Here is a 13,506-nt window from a genome sequence, read left to right as displayed (position 1 = left end):
TGTGGTATCCCGCGCATTGCACCAAGAAAGCGTCAGAGCCATGGCATGTTCTGATGCGCAATGCGGCGCGTCCCGAGAGCTCTTAAAAGATCTTCTAGATAATATGATAGACTCGTACGATGTCATATTCGAGATATGCAGCTCAGTTCCAGGTATACACGGATGGGACACAATTTTTGTCGCAGCATGGAGTGCATGGAAATCCAGCCCACGGTTAGAGCAGTGCGTTTTTACTATTCCCTCTCAGCTAGTAGTTACTCATCTCAACAGAGAGAGCGAATATTTTATTGGATGGCCTCTCTATGATCTCACATGTCGCTGCGCCTTGGCTTCGTCGAACAATGAGGCTTTTTCTATCGAAGGGCTAATCGCTGTTTCGAAATGGGCGAGAAGTAATGCGCCAAACGCTGGTGTAACTTATAAGACAGTTGATCTCATGGGGAATATTAATGTACCTGTGTTCCTCGATGCGCTTACAAAAAGTCTGGTTCGACCACATGCATCCCGCTGCACAGCTCAGCCACTCCCATTCTAGTCAAATTTATCACTCAATGCCTATCTCAGTCCAACCTGGTATTCAGCAATTCTTCGACGTCTATTTTAAAGCGGTATTCCATCGCTTATGGACGGAGATCGACGATGAACGGTGCTTAACGGATTTGGAGTACAGGCGTGAGACACTCGAATTTGCTGCAGCCCTTCTCGAAGCCATAACATATCCATTCTAGTATGTATCATCATTTTGTCGTATTCGGTAAGATGATTAAAGGCATACAAGTTGTCCATTACTGGAAGAGTCTAAGGCTGCAAAGAGATCGCTCGTACTTCCTGGCTTGACGTTTTTCGCCCAAGTACTTCCAAAAGGAGACTGGATCGATCTAGCAGGTCGCTTACTTTTGCTTCCAACAATTTCATTGTGCGGTAGGGAGGTTTCTGAAACAGAATTAGGCGAGTTTGGAGTAGGTGTTGATATTTGGTCACAAGCTCATATGCCCTATTGGCCTCAGAAACATTAATGGATGCGCACGAGGCCACTAGGAGCGTGTTAACTATCTTTATGACATTACTGCACGGGCACAAGTCAAAGATGGCGGATCGCTTCCGTCCCTGTTTTCAAGACTGGCTAAGCGTTTACCGACATATAACGGCGGGATCTTATCTAACCGACGACGGCCAACAACTGGCTATATATCATGCTAACAACTTCAAAACCTGGACCAGGATCGGAGCATTGGCTGGGTGGTTTCCAACTCCCTCAATAGGGTTTTGTTTTAATACCGGATGCCCTTATACCTTTACCGGGCCGGCAGATTCACCTGTTCGAATCTGTGGTGGATGTATCTCTCTTACAGCGACTTATTGCGATAGTAGCTGCCAATACTCGTATGTGACATTTGCCGATAGTTGATGGAGCGTGACTCACCCCTGAGCTTTGTAGTGACTATATGCGTCATCGCGCGGAATGTGTCTCTTATAAAGGACACTGTTGAAGATTTACTGGCAACTGTTGGGAAAAGATAAATAAGCACTCTCCTGGTCCAATTCTATTAAATATGTTGTATCAAAACCAAGAAAATTTGTCTCACCTCAGACTTACGCAAACGTGATTTGTTAGCCAGCAGACCTATCTGTTGATATTTTAGCGTTAAAAACAGTGAACCGGTCGCATATATCCAATTAATTAGGACTAAGGAACAGAGAGTCAAGATCGCAATTACGGGAAGCTGCAACAATGGTACTACGAGTAGTGGATTTTAGAAATGACCAATTGGTCACCAGGCCAAAGCCCTTCCGACGCTTTTTTCAAACACTGATTGTAAGTGGTTGAGTGGAGCTATCGTACTGGAGATCGTTCTACACTCTTCAATTGTGTTCCACGAATCGATTCCCTTAAGTGTGGGCTAAGGATGCGCCAAAACGAGCCTATTTGTCTTTGTATACGTTTATTGCATCTCCTTATAGGGTCTAGACCCTTCACGGGCATACAAATTTGGCTCGCCCAACATTTTTGACATGATCACCAGCGATGTAGTCAACGGGGCTACACTCTCCTACGCAGCTCAACTGCTCTCGAGAGTAACGGAGCGCTGGGAGAACGAAATCGTTCTTGTGCTCTCTTGTTTGCCCCTGACGTTCAACTTTTCTCGAGGACGTTGGGGATGATGTTGGATAGCACAGCCCGAATATTTCGCTTTCGTTGGCCGCAGATCCGTCCTGATTTTGTTGGTGCCATCTTTCTGTTGAGCTTATTTCTGTGGTACTACGGTTGTATGTAAATCATATTATTGCTCGGTACACGCACCATCCGCCCTTCATCGTACCCAACACACGTTGGAATACACTATCAAATCTTTGCCCGATCATGAGTTCTTGACTTCCTGAGTTCCCGCTTGTGCCCTGTCAGGCTTTATTATATATACCGACCATGCTTGATGGAAATCTCCTCCCTCCACGACAATGCTCGTTCCATTTATTTTAGTACTAGCGACCACGGGTGTATTTGCCTGTGGCGGACATGCCGACCACACGTATGTGCCAATGCGACGCATGCAACCTGGTGCGACACCCAGTACAACGTGGCCCACCGTTCCTCTTGAATGGGGAAATATCAATTTTCTTCATACGACCGATACACATGGTTCGCTTTTCAACCCACTTTATTTTTCTTCCCAAATAACTACTTACGTCATTATATACAGGCTGGTTATTGGGTCATCTCCATGAGTCCCCTCCCGAACCAAACTATTCAGGGGACTTTGGAGATTTCGCGTCATTTGTAGATCATATGCGTAAAGAGGCAGATAGAAGGGGGGTCGACTTGCTTGTTATTGATTCGGGCGATTTGCATGACGGAAATGGGCTGAGCGATGGATTCCCTGTTGGAGGTGTGAATGGACAAAAGGTAAGCGTTGAATTTAAATTTCAATCTAAAGAAGACTGTCAACATATGGCCATATATAGTCGAACGAATTTTTGTCCAGATTGCCGTATGATGTTATGGCTATTGGCAAGTGAGTACAGTAGCGAGTCGCCAAGTTTAGTTTTTTGACTGTATGGACTACTAGTCACGAACTCTACCAATATTCTGTGTCATATGACATGCATACCAACTTCGCACCCAGACTTAAAGGACGGTATCTTTCTTCCAATGTCAACATCACTATACAAGATAAATCGGGAAACACGGTCAGCAAACCCCTCGGCTCGAGGTTTGCTAAATTTACCACCAAACAGTGAGTATTCTGATTCTGCTCAAGCGAGGCTTGCCTAATCCATCAGAGCAGCAAGAAAAAGATTACTGCACTCGGAGTGATGTTCGAATTTACTGGAGGCAACGCTAATACCACAGTACAAAAAGTTGCAACCATGGTCAACGAATCATGGGTAAGCCTTTGTATCGGTTTAGTTGTCTAGGTGAATGCTAACTGGTAATATATATTATCAGTTCAAAGAGGCGATTAAAGAAGAGCCTGATTTATTCCTTCTTGCGGGACATATGCCTGTTCAAAAGTAAGTATCCCTGCATGAGATCCAATCGAGCTCGTAGTGACGGTCCCTTCATAGGGACAAATGGCCTCTTGTCTTTGATGCAATCCGAGCAGTTCACCCAACGACCCCAATTGTCATCTTTGGCGGACATACCCATATCCGTGATTGTGTTCAACTGGACAAAAGGAGTATGTCGCTCATGAGTGGACAATACATGGAGACCGTCGGATGGATGTCTGCCGATCTAGACGGGGTTAAGAACTCGACTGAACCCGTCAAGTTCTCAAGGAGGTACTTGGATGCGAATAGAAATACGTATCAGTTCCATACCAATAAGACTGGGAGAAACGGTTTCGACACCGCCAAGGGGAAGAAGATTACCAAAGACATGGGCCAAGTGGCCAATGAGTGGAATTTGACCCAAGTCTGGGGACAGGCACCACAGGATTACTATCTTGACCGGTTAGTAATACTTCACTTCCCGATAGTTCGCAGCAGTTGACCAATGTTCTCATTAGCGTTCAATATCCGAACAATGCTTCCCTACTCAACCTGCTGCGGAACAAGTTTTGCCTGCCGCACTTGCAGCCTCAAACCCGAACGGGCCAAACTTCCCCACACGTCCGTTATCGATACCGGCAACCAACGATTCGACGTATATGCTGGTCCTTTCACTCGTAATGACCAATACACAGTATCACCGTACTCAAACGTGATTGTGTACATGTCTGTCCCCGCCGGTATTGCAAAACAGATTGTGGCAAGTTGAATGCCCAGTTACCAATGCTGCGAAACGGAGTGAGGAAGACGAAGGCTTATTCCAGGGAGAGATTGCGCCTCATTTTAAAAAGTGGAAGAGGGAGCAATATGAGACTCATTATGAAACGAGGAGAGACCAAGGGTTGACGTTGGGATACGTTACGACCGATGTGAGCTCTACATAACTTGAGATCTCGTTGGACTGACCTTGTTCTCAGAGTTGCCCTGGAGTTGGCGACGATATCTCACACGAGCCCATCGCTTCATACAGTATCCTAAATATATTTCCTCCCGTTCCCGTCGAGTGTTACAGACGACACGCTCGTTGATGTGATTTTTACGATTTTTATCAAAGCAAGATTATTTCGATTGTGAACGATCTTGGCGGAGGAGGAAAGAATTACACCACGACTGATGTGAAGAGCTGGGGCGTGAACCAGCCATTGATCACCAGTGCATTTATGAACCGTTTGTCAAGAGTGCTTGGGCTTAGTAAAATTACTGTATGACAATATATTATGCCTCTATATCGAATGCTTTTTTCATTATTTCGGTATTATCATCGCGCAAGTGTGTATTGAGCTATAGGAACCCCTTGCACTACTCTACGACCGACCCTTCGATTCACAAGCCTGGACCAATGTTCTACTCTAAAACTGAACGTGTCCACTCCGAAATCGAAGCAAGCTAGTTATACCTCCTGATTACTAAACTAGATTTTATGATTCGAGAAACATGAGTGAATTTAGTAGTTGAGTGATAACGGGTCTGGGTTGTGCATGGGTTGTGCATATACAATTGACCTATGCTGTTGACCCAGTAGGATGAGATTTGCAATTCAGGGGAGGGTCTGGGAAAGATCAATTAACGGGATACATGTATTCATTTTCTCACTTTCACACTTCCACCTCATTCTTATGTGTTTTTGTCACATATATCTTAGAGCGAGGCTCTATACGGTATAATTAGTTGGTTATAAGGACGAATGAATGGTACTACACCAGAAAAAGTGAAACCAAGGCGGCCATGACTTGGAACATAGATGGTGCGGCCAAACAAAGAAGCAAGCGCGAATCAGCGCCAAACAATCCCGACATTAGATGCGCACGTGACCGAGTGAGGTGTGTCGCAACGCACAATTCTCGCTCTTAGCGTTCCAAATAGCTCAGATACTGTGAGATAGACAAGATATATGCTAAAAGTCTCTCTCTGTGTATTTTATGTACGCACTCTACAGCGAGCTCTGCCGACTTCAGTAAAACCGAAAGGTACGGTTTGGGGTTTGTTTTTCTTTGATGAAGGATCACGTGATGCTAGGTCTCTCGCAAAACACCCGTTTAGGTGTATAAAAGGGCTCAACCCGAGTCGTATCAGCCTCATCAACACCTCTCCTCCTCATTCTTACACGACTCGCGCTCTCTGAGCCCAACGCAACTTTTATCTCCCACACAAACCTTTAAACTCGAATAAAATGTCTGGCCGTGGAAAGGGTGGAAAGGGTCTCGGAAAGTGAGTTGAACGTAATACGTGTGGTAAATGTTGTGTCTAACAGCAGAGCAGGGGTGGTGCCAAGCGTCACCGCAAGATTTTGCGTGACAACATCAGGGTATTACTAAGCCCGCTATCCGCCGTCTTGCTCGCCGAGGTGGTGTCAAGCGTATCTCTGGTCTCATCTACGAGGAGACCCGTGGCGTGCTCAAGATCTTCCTTGAGAGTGAGTCACTGCTATCGCTTCCTCATTACCATTGCTGATATGTTTACAGATGTCATTCGTGACTCGGTAACATACACCGAACACGCCAAGCGCAAGACTGTCACTGCGCTCGATGTCGTCTATGCCCTCAAGCGCTCGGGACGCACTCTGTACGGTTCGGTGCATGAGGACTGGTCATGTTTTGGGCTGTGCATATCTCTTGTTGCTGTGTAACACCACTTGTTTTGTTATTCTATCTTATTTGATTCTTTTTTGAACCGTCTACCCGCAAGTCGATGATTAATAGTTGAGTCAAGCTAGCGACGGATACAAATACATGTAAGAGGGGGCATCTAATAGTGGAACCCTCTGGGGGCTGAGGAAGCTTGCGGTTCTGAGCAGTTGCCATTTCCCTGAACCAAGTTAGCACATGCACCAACGCATGTGTGATCGATATACTCACCGTCGAATGTGAACGAGAATAGATTCCAACGACGACTCCCGAATCCAGTTTGTGAGCACAGCCAACTTGGTATGGTCGACTTTTCCGGTAGGTCCAACAAACGGCAAATTCACTTTGGAAACGAACGTAACAATAGGAGGTTTGTTTGGATATTCTGGTCCACATTCAATCTTGAGACTGTAGATACGGTTCTCGTGCACGGTCTGTGGCGAAATGGACACGCGTTAAATATTAGAATAAATCAATAGAGCTCATAGGAAGTGATGGGACTTACATGGCCGGGTCCAATGATAGTGCCATTCCAGTGAGTCATTGTCATATCATCGCCGTCTTCGAGTCCATACGAGCAAGAGCCATCGCCAATACCCTTCTCACCCTTTTCGAGCTCTTCAAGGAGCTTAAAGTTGCGCGGAACTGCATATATCCCAAATATTAATTCAATTCGAACGGTTTATACTGAACTAACCTTGGGCCATTGTCGTCGTGGGTAAGGGTGTGGTGGGGCAGAGTCAGAGCACAGGACTGCGACCCTCATATGCTGACAAAGCACTACGCGCTTCCTCCACAGTTGATCTCTTTCCCATCCACCACCGTCGATCTTGGTGGCCACGCTAGACATATAGACATTTATTTTGGATATTTACAATGTTTCGAGGAGGTCAAGTCAATCCGTACGACGACATCGTCGGTAAGTGCAATGTCCAGGTGTAATTGTGTAGGGGCACTTGACGAGTCTCATGCATGTTTGGCAGTCAAAGCGACCGATGAGAACCAGACGAGCGAGAACTGGGAAATTTTGTTGAATTTGTGCGACAAGGTCTCTGAAGAAGGAGAACAAGGGTGAGCGCGGCTCGACACCCGCCTTGAAATATTCTGGATTGACGTCACCCGTTCATCTAGGGCAAGGAATGTCATTGCCGCGCTTCTCAAGCGTCTCACACACCGCAATGCCAATGTCCAGCTCTATGCATTATCCGTTTCAGAGGCCCTCTCCAAGAATTGCGATATCACAGTGCATCGCGAGATTGCGTCCAAGGCGTTCACTCAAGGTCTTGAGAAGCTCGCCACAGATAGGGTAATATCCCGCCTTGCAGTACAGCCCGTATATCTCGCTCACTCACCACACTACAGAATGGTCATGAGAAAGTAAAGAAACGTGCTCTAGCTCTCATCAAGATGTGGGCTGGCGAGTTTGCATATGATCCTCAACTTGGGTTGATGGAAGAGTGCTACTCGAATCTCAAATCCAAAGGCATGCGATTCGAAGATGCAGATGCAGCTCCTGCTCCAACATACGATGACGAAGCACGTCGTCGCGAAGAAGAAGAGCTCCAACGCGTCTTGGAAATGAGTTTGCATGACAAGGGCGGGCGTGATCGCTGGGCTGAGTATACGAATGCTGGGGCGAGCGGATCCGGATCCGGCTCTGGTGCTGGATTCGCTGGGTCCAGTTCTGGGCCAGCCTATACGCCTGCTGCCCACCCTGCCGTTGCGGCCTCTTCATCCAGGCAGGATACGATTCCCGCTCCCGCCCCAGCCCCGGCTCCAGCTCCAGCTCCTGCCCAAGTCTCTAGCCCAGCTCCAGCTCCATTTTCAGCGCCAGCTCCCGCGCCAACCGCGGCCCCGTCTTACTCTGCCCCGGCCCCCGCTGCGCAGTCCCCCGTGACCGAAGCGGCGCCGCTTGACCCAGGCACGATGCAAATTGTCAAACGCGTCAAGGCTCTGCACGATTTCAACGCCACCGAACAAGGCGAGCTCTCATTCAAAAAGGGCGACGTTATCAAAATTGTCGATCGGTGCTACAAGGATTGGTGGAGGGGTCAGATCAAAGGCACTGTTGGGCTCTTGCCTGTCAATTATGTCGTGCGTTTTCTTTTTTTCTATGTTGTATGCAGCGTTCGGGGTTTGGTTGATGCTTGGTTTTGGATAGGAACCCCTTCCAGAGCCGACGGCTGCTGAACTTGCCAAGGAGGCAGAGGCAGAGGCATTGGTCTGGTCTCAAGGCGGGGCGATTGATACTTGTTGCAAAAGTTGCGCGAGTTTGATCCCGCGACTGATAACCTGAACGACAACGAAGAAATCCAGTAAGCTGTCCTTGCATCCTTACCCTGGGTGCATACCAATTATCATTATTCGTTAGGAATTGTACCGTTCGGCTATGTCTTTGCGTCCGAAGATCCTCAAGTTGATCGACAAGTACAGTCAAAAGAAGGGTGCGTTTACGATTGGATAGACCGCTGGGCGGATGTTAACGCTTAGGGCCTTGATTAGCCGAGCTGGTGGTTATGAACGAACGCTACGTTAAAGCCAGGAACACATTTGAACGCATGATGGAAGAGAGCGTAGCCAAGCACAACCCTTCGGGTATGTCTCTGCGGAACTTGGTCCAGCATATGCTAACATTATCCATCAGCTGCGGTTTACGAATATGGCCCGCAGCCCCAGCCCGAAGGATACGGCCGCCCGCCAGCGGACAACCGCGGTGTTTCGACCTACGGTTGGAACCAAAGCATTTACGGCCAAGTTCCCGACCCAGCTGCCTATGCCGCATATCAGGCCCAAGCACAGGCTCAGGCTCAAGTCCCGCAACCCCAGCCCCAGGCTCAACCCAGGCTCAGCCGCAGCAAGCTCCCGTGCAGAACGTCCCACAAGAGTACCCACCACAGCCCTATGGCCCGCCACAGCCGCAGCCGCAGCCTCAGCCAACTCCATACCCTCAAGAGCAGCAATACTCAGCAGCAGCAATGGTACCAGGGCCAACAAGGTCAACAACCATATGGCCCTCAGCAACCCCCTGTGTCTCCCGGGCAGCAGCCGCAACCACAGCCTCATCCCCAATCTCATCCTCAGCAGCAACAGGGGTATCAACAAGGCCAGCCCGGGTATCCGTATGGGGGCGAACAGCATACTCAACAGGCTCAGCCACAACCGCAGCCGCAACCACAACCACAGAGCTATCCATACGGTGGCGAGTCACAGCAGCCACAACCACAACCGCAGAACTACCCATATGGCAGCGAGCCACAGCCTCAACCTCAACCTCAAGCGGGCCAGCCAGGGTACCCACACGCGCCTGAACAACAACAACAGCAACCTGGACCTGAAGGCCAACCGGGACAGCACCCGGCATATCAGCAGGGGTACCAGGCGCAGCCTCAGCAGCAGCAGCCTCAAACTCAACAACCTCAACAGCAGCAGCCTCAGTCCCAGCAGCCTCAGTCCCAGCAGCCTCAACCTCAACCTCAGCCCCAGCAGCAACAGGCGTACCAACCCCAGCCTACAGAGGCGGTCGCGGCCGAGCATGCACAGTCGCCCCAGGCACAGCACGTTCAACCAGACCCCACTCAAGCGGTTCACGAGACTCCAGCTCAGGCCCAACCCCAACCCCAACCCCAGCAGCAACAGCCTCAAGCCGGTCCACCATACCCCTGGAACGGAACTGCAGTATACCCGCATCCTGGGGCGTGTCAATGGGCCGAGTATTATCTTGGGGGAGGAGAGGATCCTTCCGGCCTGGTGTACTTCACCGGTCCAGATGGGAATGTTTTGAAGAGCGTTCCGCCCCGAGGTGGTATGGACGCGTTACAGCAAGGAATGGCGGGCGTTAGTTTGACATGAGTTGGATCTTAGAAAAATGGGAGGTTGAATGGACTGAGGGTTTGGAAAACAACGAATCTGTTGTATGTTGATACATTTACAAGAGTAATGGAACGAGTCTTCTTTTTGCTTCGTTTAGTAGGGCTCCGGATTCGGACTTGCTGATTGTTTTCTGGTACCAAGTTCCCAATACGGATACGCGTGAACTACTCGTAAAGGTCGTTGGATTTCTGACAAAGATAATTTAATACAGCATGGCTCTACATCTGGATGGAGGCATAAAACGTTGATAGCTAGAAACTGGGGACAAGTCAGTCACATCACACACCCCTTATTTTAATTCACTTACCTAGGTCAATTTAATCATCGTCACGAGTCTTTATATGATGAGTCCTTTGAATTGCCCATCGCTCGCTCTTTGGTAGGGTATAATGGGAAACCAAATTAGCAAAGAGCTTGAGGTCGCTGATCTGAGGCGGCTTGTCCTGTAATTGATCTTCTAGTGAAATCACATCTTCGTCGATCCCACGTTCAAGGTAGATGAGGACTATGCCTAGAGAATATGCGTCCCCCAGCCGTCCGTCCGTCCCTTTGTCCGATCGAAGGATTTCGGGAGCGCAGAAGGGCGGTGTACCCATAATCGCCTCTTCACCTATATATGTGCTATGGCCAAAGTCAAGTATCTTGACGACATTGTAACGAACCATGATCTAGTCAAAGGGTAATCGCATTAAAGTCATCTAAAAATAGACGCTCTACTTACATTCGTGCACGACAAATCCCCGTGAGAAAGCCCAAATTTATGTATGTGCGCAAGGCCTTCTAGGATTTGATTGAACCAGTCAATCTTGGTGGAATCATTCCAGATGGTGGGCAGTAACTCAAGTAGTGTGTGTCCGTGGTCAATTTCCTCGAGCACGAGCCCAACACCTTCGATAACTCCAAAGAAACGGACGACGTTTTTGTGGATACCGATGGTACGAAATACACGTAGCTCTGCGGCAAATTGTTTGACAACGTCGTCTAGTGATTGGCGTTGCACTGTCAAAGTTCCCTCTGATGGGCCTGTACTGGATACTTGACCTGATGCAAAGCTTAGGGGCTGGTCTGCATGGGGACGTTTGACGATGCACCGAAACATCTGGGATGACGCCCCATCCTCGTTAAATGGATACAGTCCAGTAGTACGGTTCAGTGCAGGCGGGTCAGGGGGACCATCAGAGCTTTCTCTCAAAGCCAAGTCTAGGATATCTTCTGGAGGCAGATATGAAGCACACATTGTGATATATGGTCACGAGGAGCTGTCAGTGAGCATCAAGAGGGAAGCAGGGGGGCCAAATGAGGTGGGAGCTTGAGAGCCTGAGAGATTGTGTTGATTTATCAGATCATGTCTGTCCCGACTCTCGACGAGGCAGGTGGTCGCTCGGGGCTATTTCATTTTCCGGAGCCCAGCGCTTGTCGATAAATCCAGTAAAGCCTTGATGACGTGTGGCTGTGCTGGGCGATCCTTACGCTGTAGCATCGACCTCATTTGACTACGAGAACCAAATAAATCCTGGGTTTAATCTGTGGTCGAGGGTGGACTTGGCAGGTTTCGAATATCAATCTCTATGATATGTCTGCGCGGCGTCTCCGGCTCTCGCTCGCTTCTGGCAAGTAGCCGCCGGCATCTACCCACTTTCCGTACCTTTAGCCAGAGCTGTGTATCCTCAAAGACTTCAGACCCAAACTCTCGAGATAGGTGGAACTATAATGAATCTTCTCTGTTCGATGTCGAGGATCCATCAGCTCTCCCACATCAAACTTTTCGACGAGTGACTGCCTCTCAATTGGCCAAACAGGCCAAGGAACCACCTCGCCGCGTTAAAATGCTCTCTCGAGACTTTATCGATGATGCGCTTTATAACCCGCACTATGGCTACTTTCCAAAACAAGCTACCATCTTCACCCCTGAAACTCCCTTTGATTTTGCTGAGATACCCAATTCTCGAGTGTTTCATCAAGCTGTAGCCGAGAGGTATCGGGATTATAGGCTCGAAGCTGGTGTCGGGACGGGGCCTGGACGTCAAGTATGGCATACTCCTACCGAACTGTTCAAGGTAAAGGGGGTTTCATCGGATTGGAGTTGCGAGCATGCATTGAACTAATTGGGTAGCCATACTACGGCCATGCGATAGCCCGATGCCTCATATCGGAATATCTTCTCAAATATTTCCCATATGAGGACCTCGTAATCTACGAAATTGGAGCGGGGAACGGAACACTGGCCGAAAATATACTAGACTTCCTCCAAATCGAGCATCCTGAGGTTTACGAACGAACTCGATATCGAATTATTGAGATTAGTGGTAGTCTTGCTGAAAAGCAAACGGATCGTTTGCAAAGACGACACGCTGGTATCGTCGAAGTCCTTCACAAAAGTGTGTTTGATTGGACAGAACAGGAGCCAGCGCCATGCTTCTTTTTAGCCATGGAGGTTATTGTGCGTAACTTTGTTTGGTCTTCTGTGAGCTCGAGTTGACCATATCCGCAGGACAATTTCGCCCATGACATTATTCGATATGAATATGAGACACTCAGACCCCTCCAGGCAATCGTCGCAATTAACCAGCTTGGCGACTTTTTCGAACTCTACGAACCTGCGCATGATCCGTTAATATCCAGGTTCCTCAATCTTCGCTCCCGCATTCGACATAATTCCCCAGCTCTTGCGCCTTCGCTCGCCAACAACTCTTTTATGCGAGCAATCCGTCCTTACTTGCCCTTTGCTCCTAACATGACGCAACGAGAGTTTATTCCTACCAAACTCCTTGAGTTCCTCGTCCTCATACATGAAAAGTTCCCTCGGCATCGTTTATTACTATCCGATTTCTCCTCGCTCCCGGACACGATACCAGGTTACAACGCGCCTGTGGTACAAACGCGCGTAAACGACATGATGATTCCATGCGAGACATATCTCGTCCATCAAGGATACTTTGACATCTTCTTCCCGACCAATTTTGACCTCCTGAGAGACATGTACGAGTCTGTCGTCGGGGGCGGGGACGACGAGCGAGGGACCCGGGCATCACCACTAGGAAGCGTTGCGGGTTCTATAAAACTTGGGTCGAACTTCTTTTCACCCCAAGGACGCAGAAAACCGATTGAAGGGGTGTTATCCTCTAGTGGACTGGCCGTTGGGGAGCGCAAAAGTAACGTCTATGCGCATCGTGAGTTCTTAGAAAAGTATGCCGATTTGGATGCGACGACGTTACGCAATGGGGAGAACCCGATGTTAGATTTTTACCAAAATGTAAAATTCTTATTTTAGGGATGGTAAATTGCCTTTCACGTCGTGCTCGGAGACTTAGTAAATTATACATTGCAAGGAACGCATTCCGCAAAGCCAATCTACATCGAAGGATCCAAACAATACACTAAGGACTCATAACCCAGCGTGATTAAACAAGTACGATACGTATAGTTATACCAAGACTTGTAGGATACTCATCTCTAATGACTA

General features: G+C 48.5%; 7 protein-coding genes across 7 annotated transcripts; 5 read left to right on the top strand and 2 right to left on the bottom strand.

Moving 5' to 3' along the window:
* Positions 1-2,457: 2,457 nt before the first annotated feature.
* On the top strand, positions 2,458-4,577 carry RhiXN_04851 (uncharacterized protein; the record flags this gene model as incomplete). Its single annotated transcript, XM_043324667.1, has 10 exons — positions 2,458-2,638; positions 2,700-2,902; positions 2,962-3,011; positions 3,066-3,233; positions 3,285-3,384; positions 3,446-3,510; positions 3,565-3,951; positions 4,008-4,144; positions 4,267-4,418; positions 4,467-4,577. The coding sequence occupies 10 exons, from the start codon at positions 2,458-2,460 to the stop codon at positions 4,575-4,577; spliced, it is 1,554 nt and encodes a 517-aa protein (XP_043177086.1).
* A 1,142-nt stretch (positions 4,578-5,719) lies between these two features.
* Positions 5,720-6,175, top strand: RhiXN_04850 (Centromere kinetochore component CENP-T histone fold; the record flags this gene model as incomplete). The annotated part of the gene is made up of 4 exons (XM_043324666.1): positions 5,720-5,757; positions 5,809-5,854; positions 5,905-5,962; positions 6,012-6,175. 4 exons carry the CDS (start codon positions 5,720-5,722, stop codon positions 6,173-6,175), a joined length of 306 nt encoding a protein of 101 aa, XP_043177085.1.
* A 78-nt stretch (positions 6,176-6,253) lies between these two features.
* RhiXN_04849 (ubiquitin-conjugating enzyme) lies at positions 6,254-6,880 on the bottom strand (the record flags this gene model as incomplete). The annotated part of the gene is made up of 5 exons (XM_043324665.1): positions 6,254-6,258; positions 6,308-6,354; positions 6,405-6,607; positions 6,679-6,818; positions 6,871-6,880. The coding sequence occupies 5 exons, from the start codon at positions 6,878-6,880 to the stop codon at positions 6,254-6,256; spliced, it is 405 nt and encodes a 134-aa protein (XP_043177084.1).
* Positions 6,881-7,049: 169 nt separating this feature from the next.
* Positions 7,050-8,492, top strand: RhiXN_04848 (vacuolar protein-sorting machinery protein HSE1, Class E; the record flags this gene model as incomplete). Its single annotated transcript, XM_043324664.1, has 6 exons — positions 7,050-7,092; positions 7,157-7,244; positions 7,305-7,479; positions 7,536-8,267; positions 8,335-8,394; positions 8,436-8,492. 6 exons carry the CDS (start codon positions 7,050-7,052, stop codon positions 8,490-8,492), a joined length of 1,155 nt encoding a protein of 384 aa, XP_043177083.1.
* Positions 8,493-8,562: 70 nt separating this feature from the next.
* Positions 8,563-10,022, top strand: RhiXN_04847 (uncharacterized protein; the record flags this gene model as incomplete). The annotated part of the gene is made up of 3 exons (XM_043324663.1): positions 8,563-8,617; positions 8,676-8,768; positions 8,818-10,022. The coding sequence occupies 3 exons, from the start codon at positions 8,563-8,565 to the stop codon at positions 10,020-10,022; spliced, it is 1,353 nt and encodes a 450-aa protein (XP_043177082.1).
* Positions 10,023-10,360: 338 nt separating this feature from the next.
* Positions 10,361-11,280, bottom strand: RhiXN_04846 (kinase domain protein; the record flags this gene model as incomplete). The annotated part of the gene is made up of 2 exons (XM_043324662.1): positions 10,361-10,711; positions 10,765-11,280. The coding sequence occupies 2 exons, from the start codon at positions 11,278-11,280 to the stop codon at positions 10,361-10,363; spliced, it is 867 nt and encodes a 288-aa protein (XP_043177081.1).
* Positions 11,281-11,611: 331 nt separating this feature from the next.
* RhiXN_04845 (SAM-dependent methyltransferase) lies at positions 11,612-13,314 on the top strand (the record flags this gene model as incomplete). The annotated part of the gene is made up of 3 exons (XM_043324661.1): positions 11,612-12,100; positions 12,157-12,483; positions 12,535-13,314. 3 exons carry the CDS (start codon positions 11,612-11,614, stop codon positions 13,312-13,314), a joined length of 1,596 nt encoding a protein of 531 aa, XP_043177080.1.
* Positions 13,315-13,506: the final 192 nt, after the last annotated feature.

The sequence above is a fragment of the Rhizoctonia solani genome, chromosome 2, assembly GCF_016906535.1.
Source record: "Rhizoctonia solani chromosome 2, complete sequence".
NCBI lineage: Eukaryota > Fungi > Basidiomycota > Agaricomycetes > Cantharellales > Ceratobasidiaceae > Rhizoctonia > Rhizoctonia solani.
This window is presented reverse-complemented; position numbering and strand designations above follow the sequence as displayed.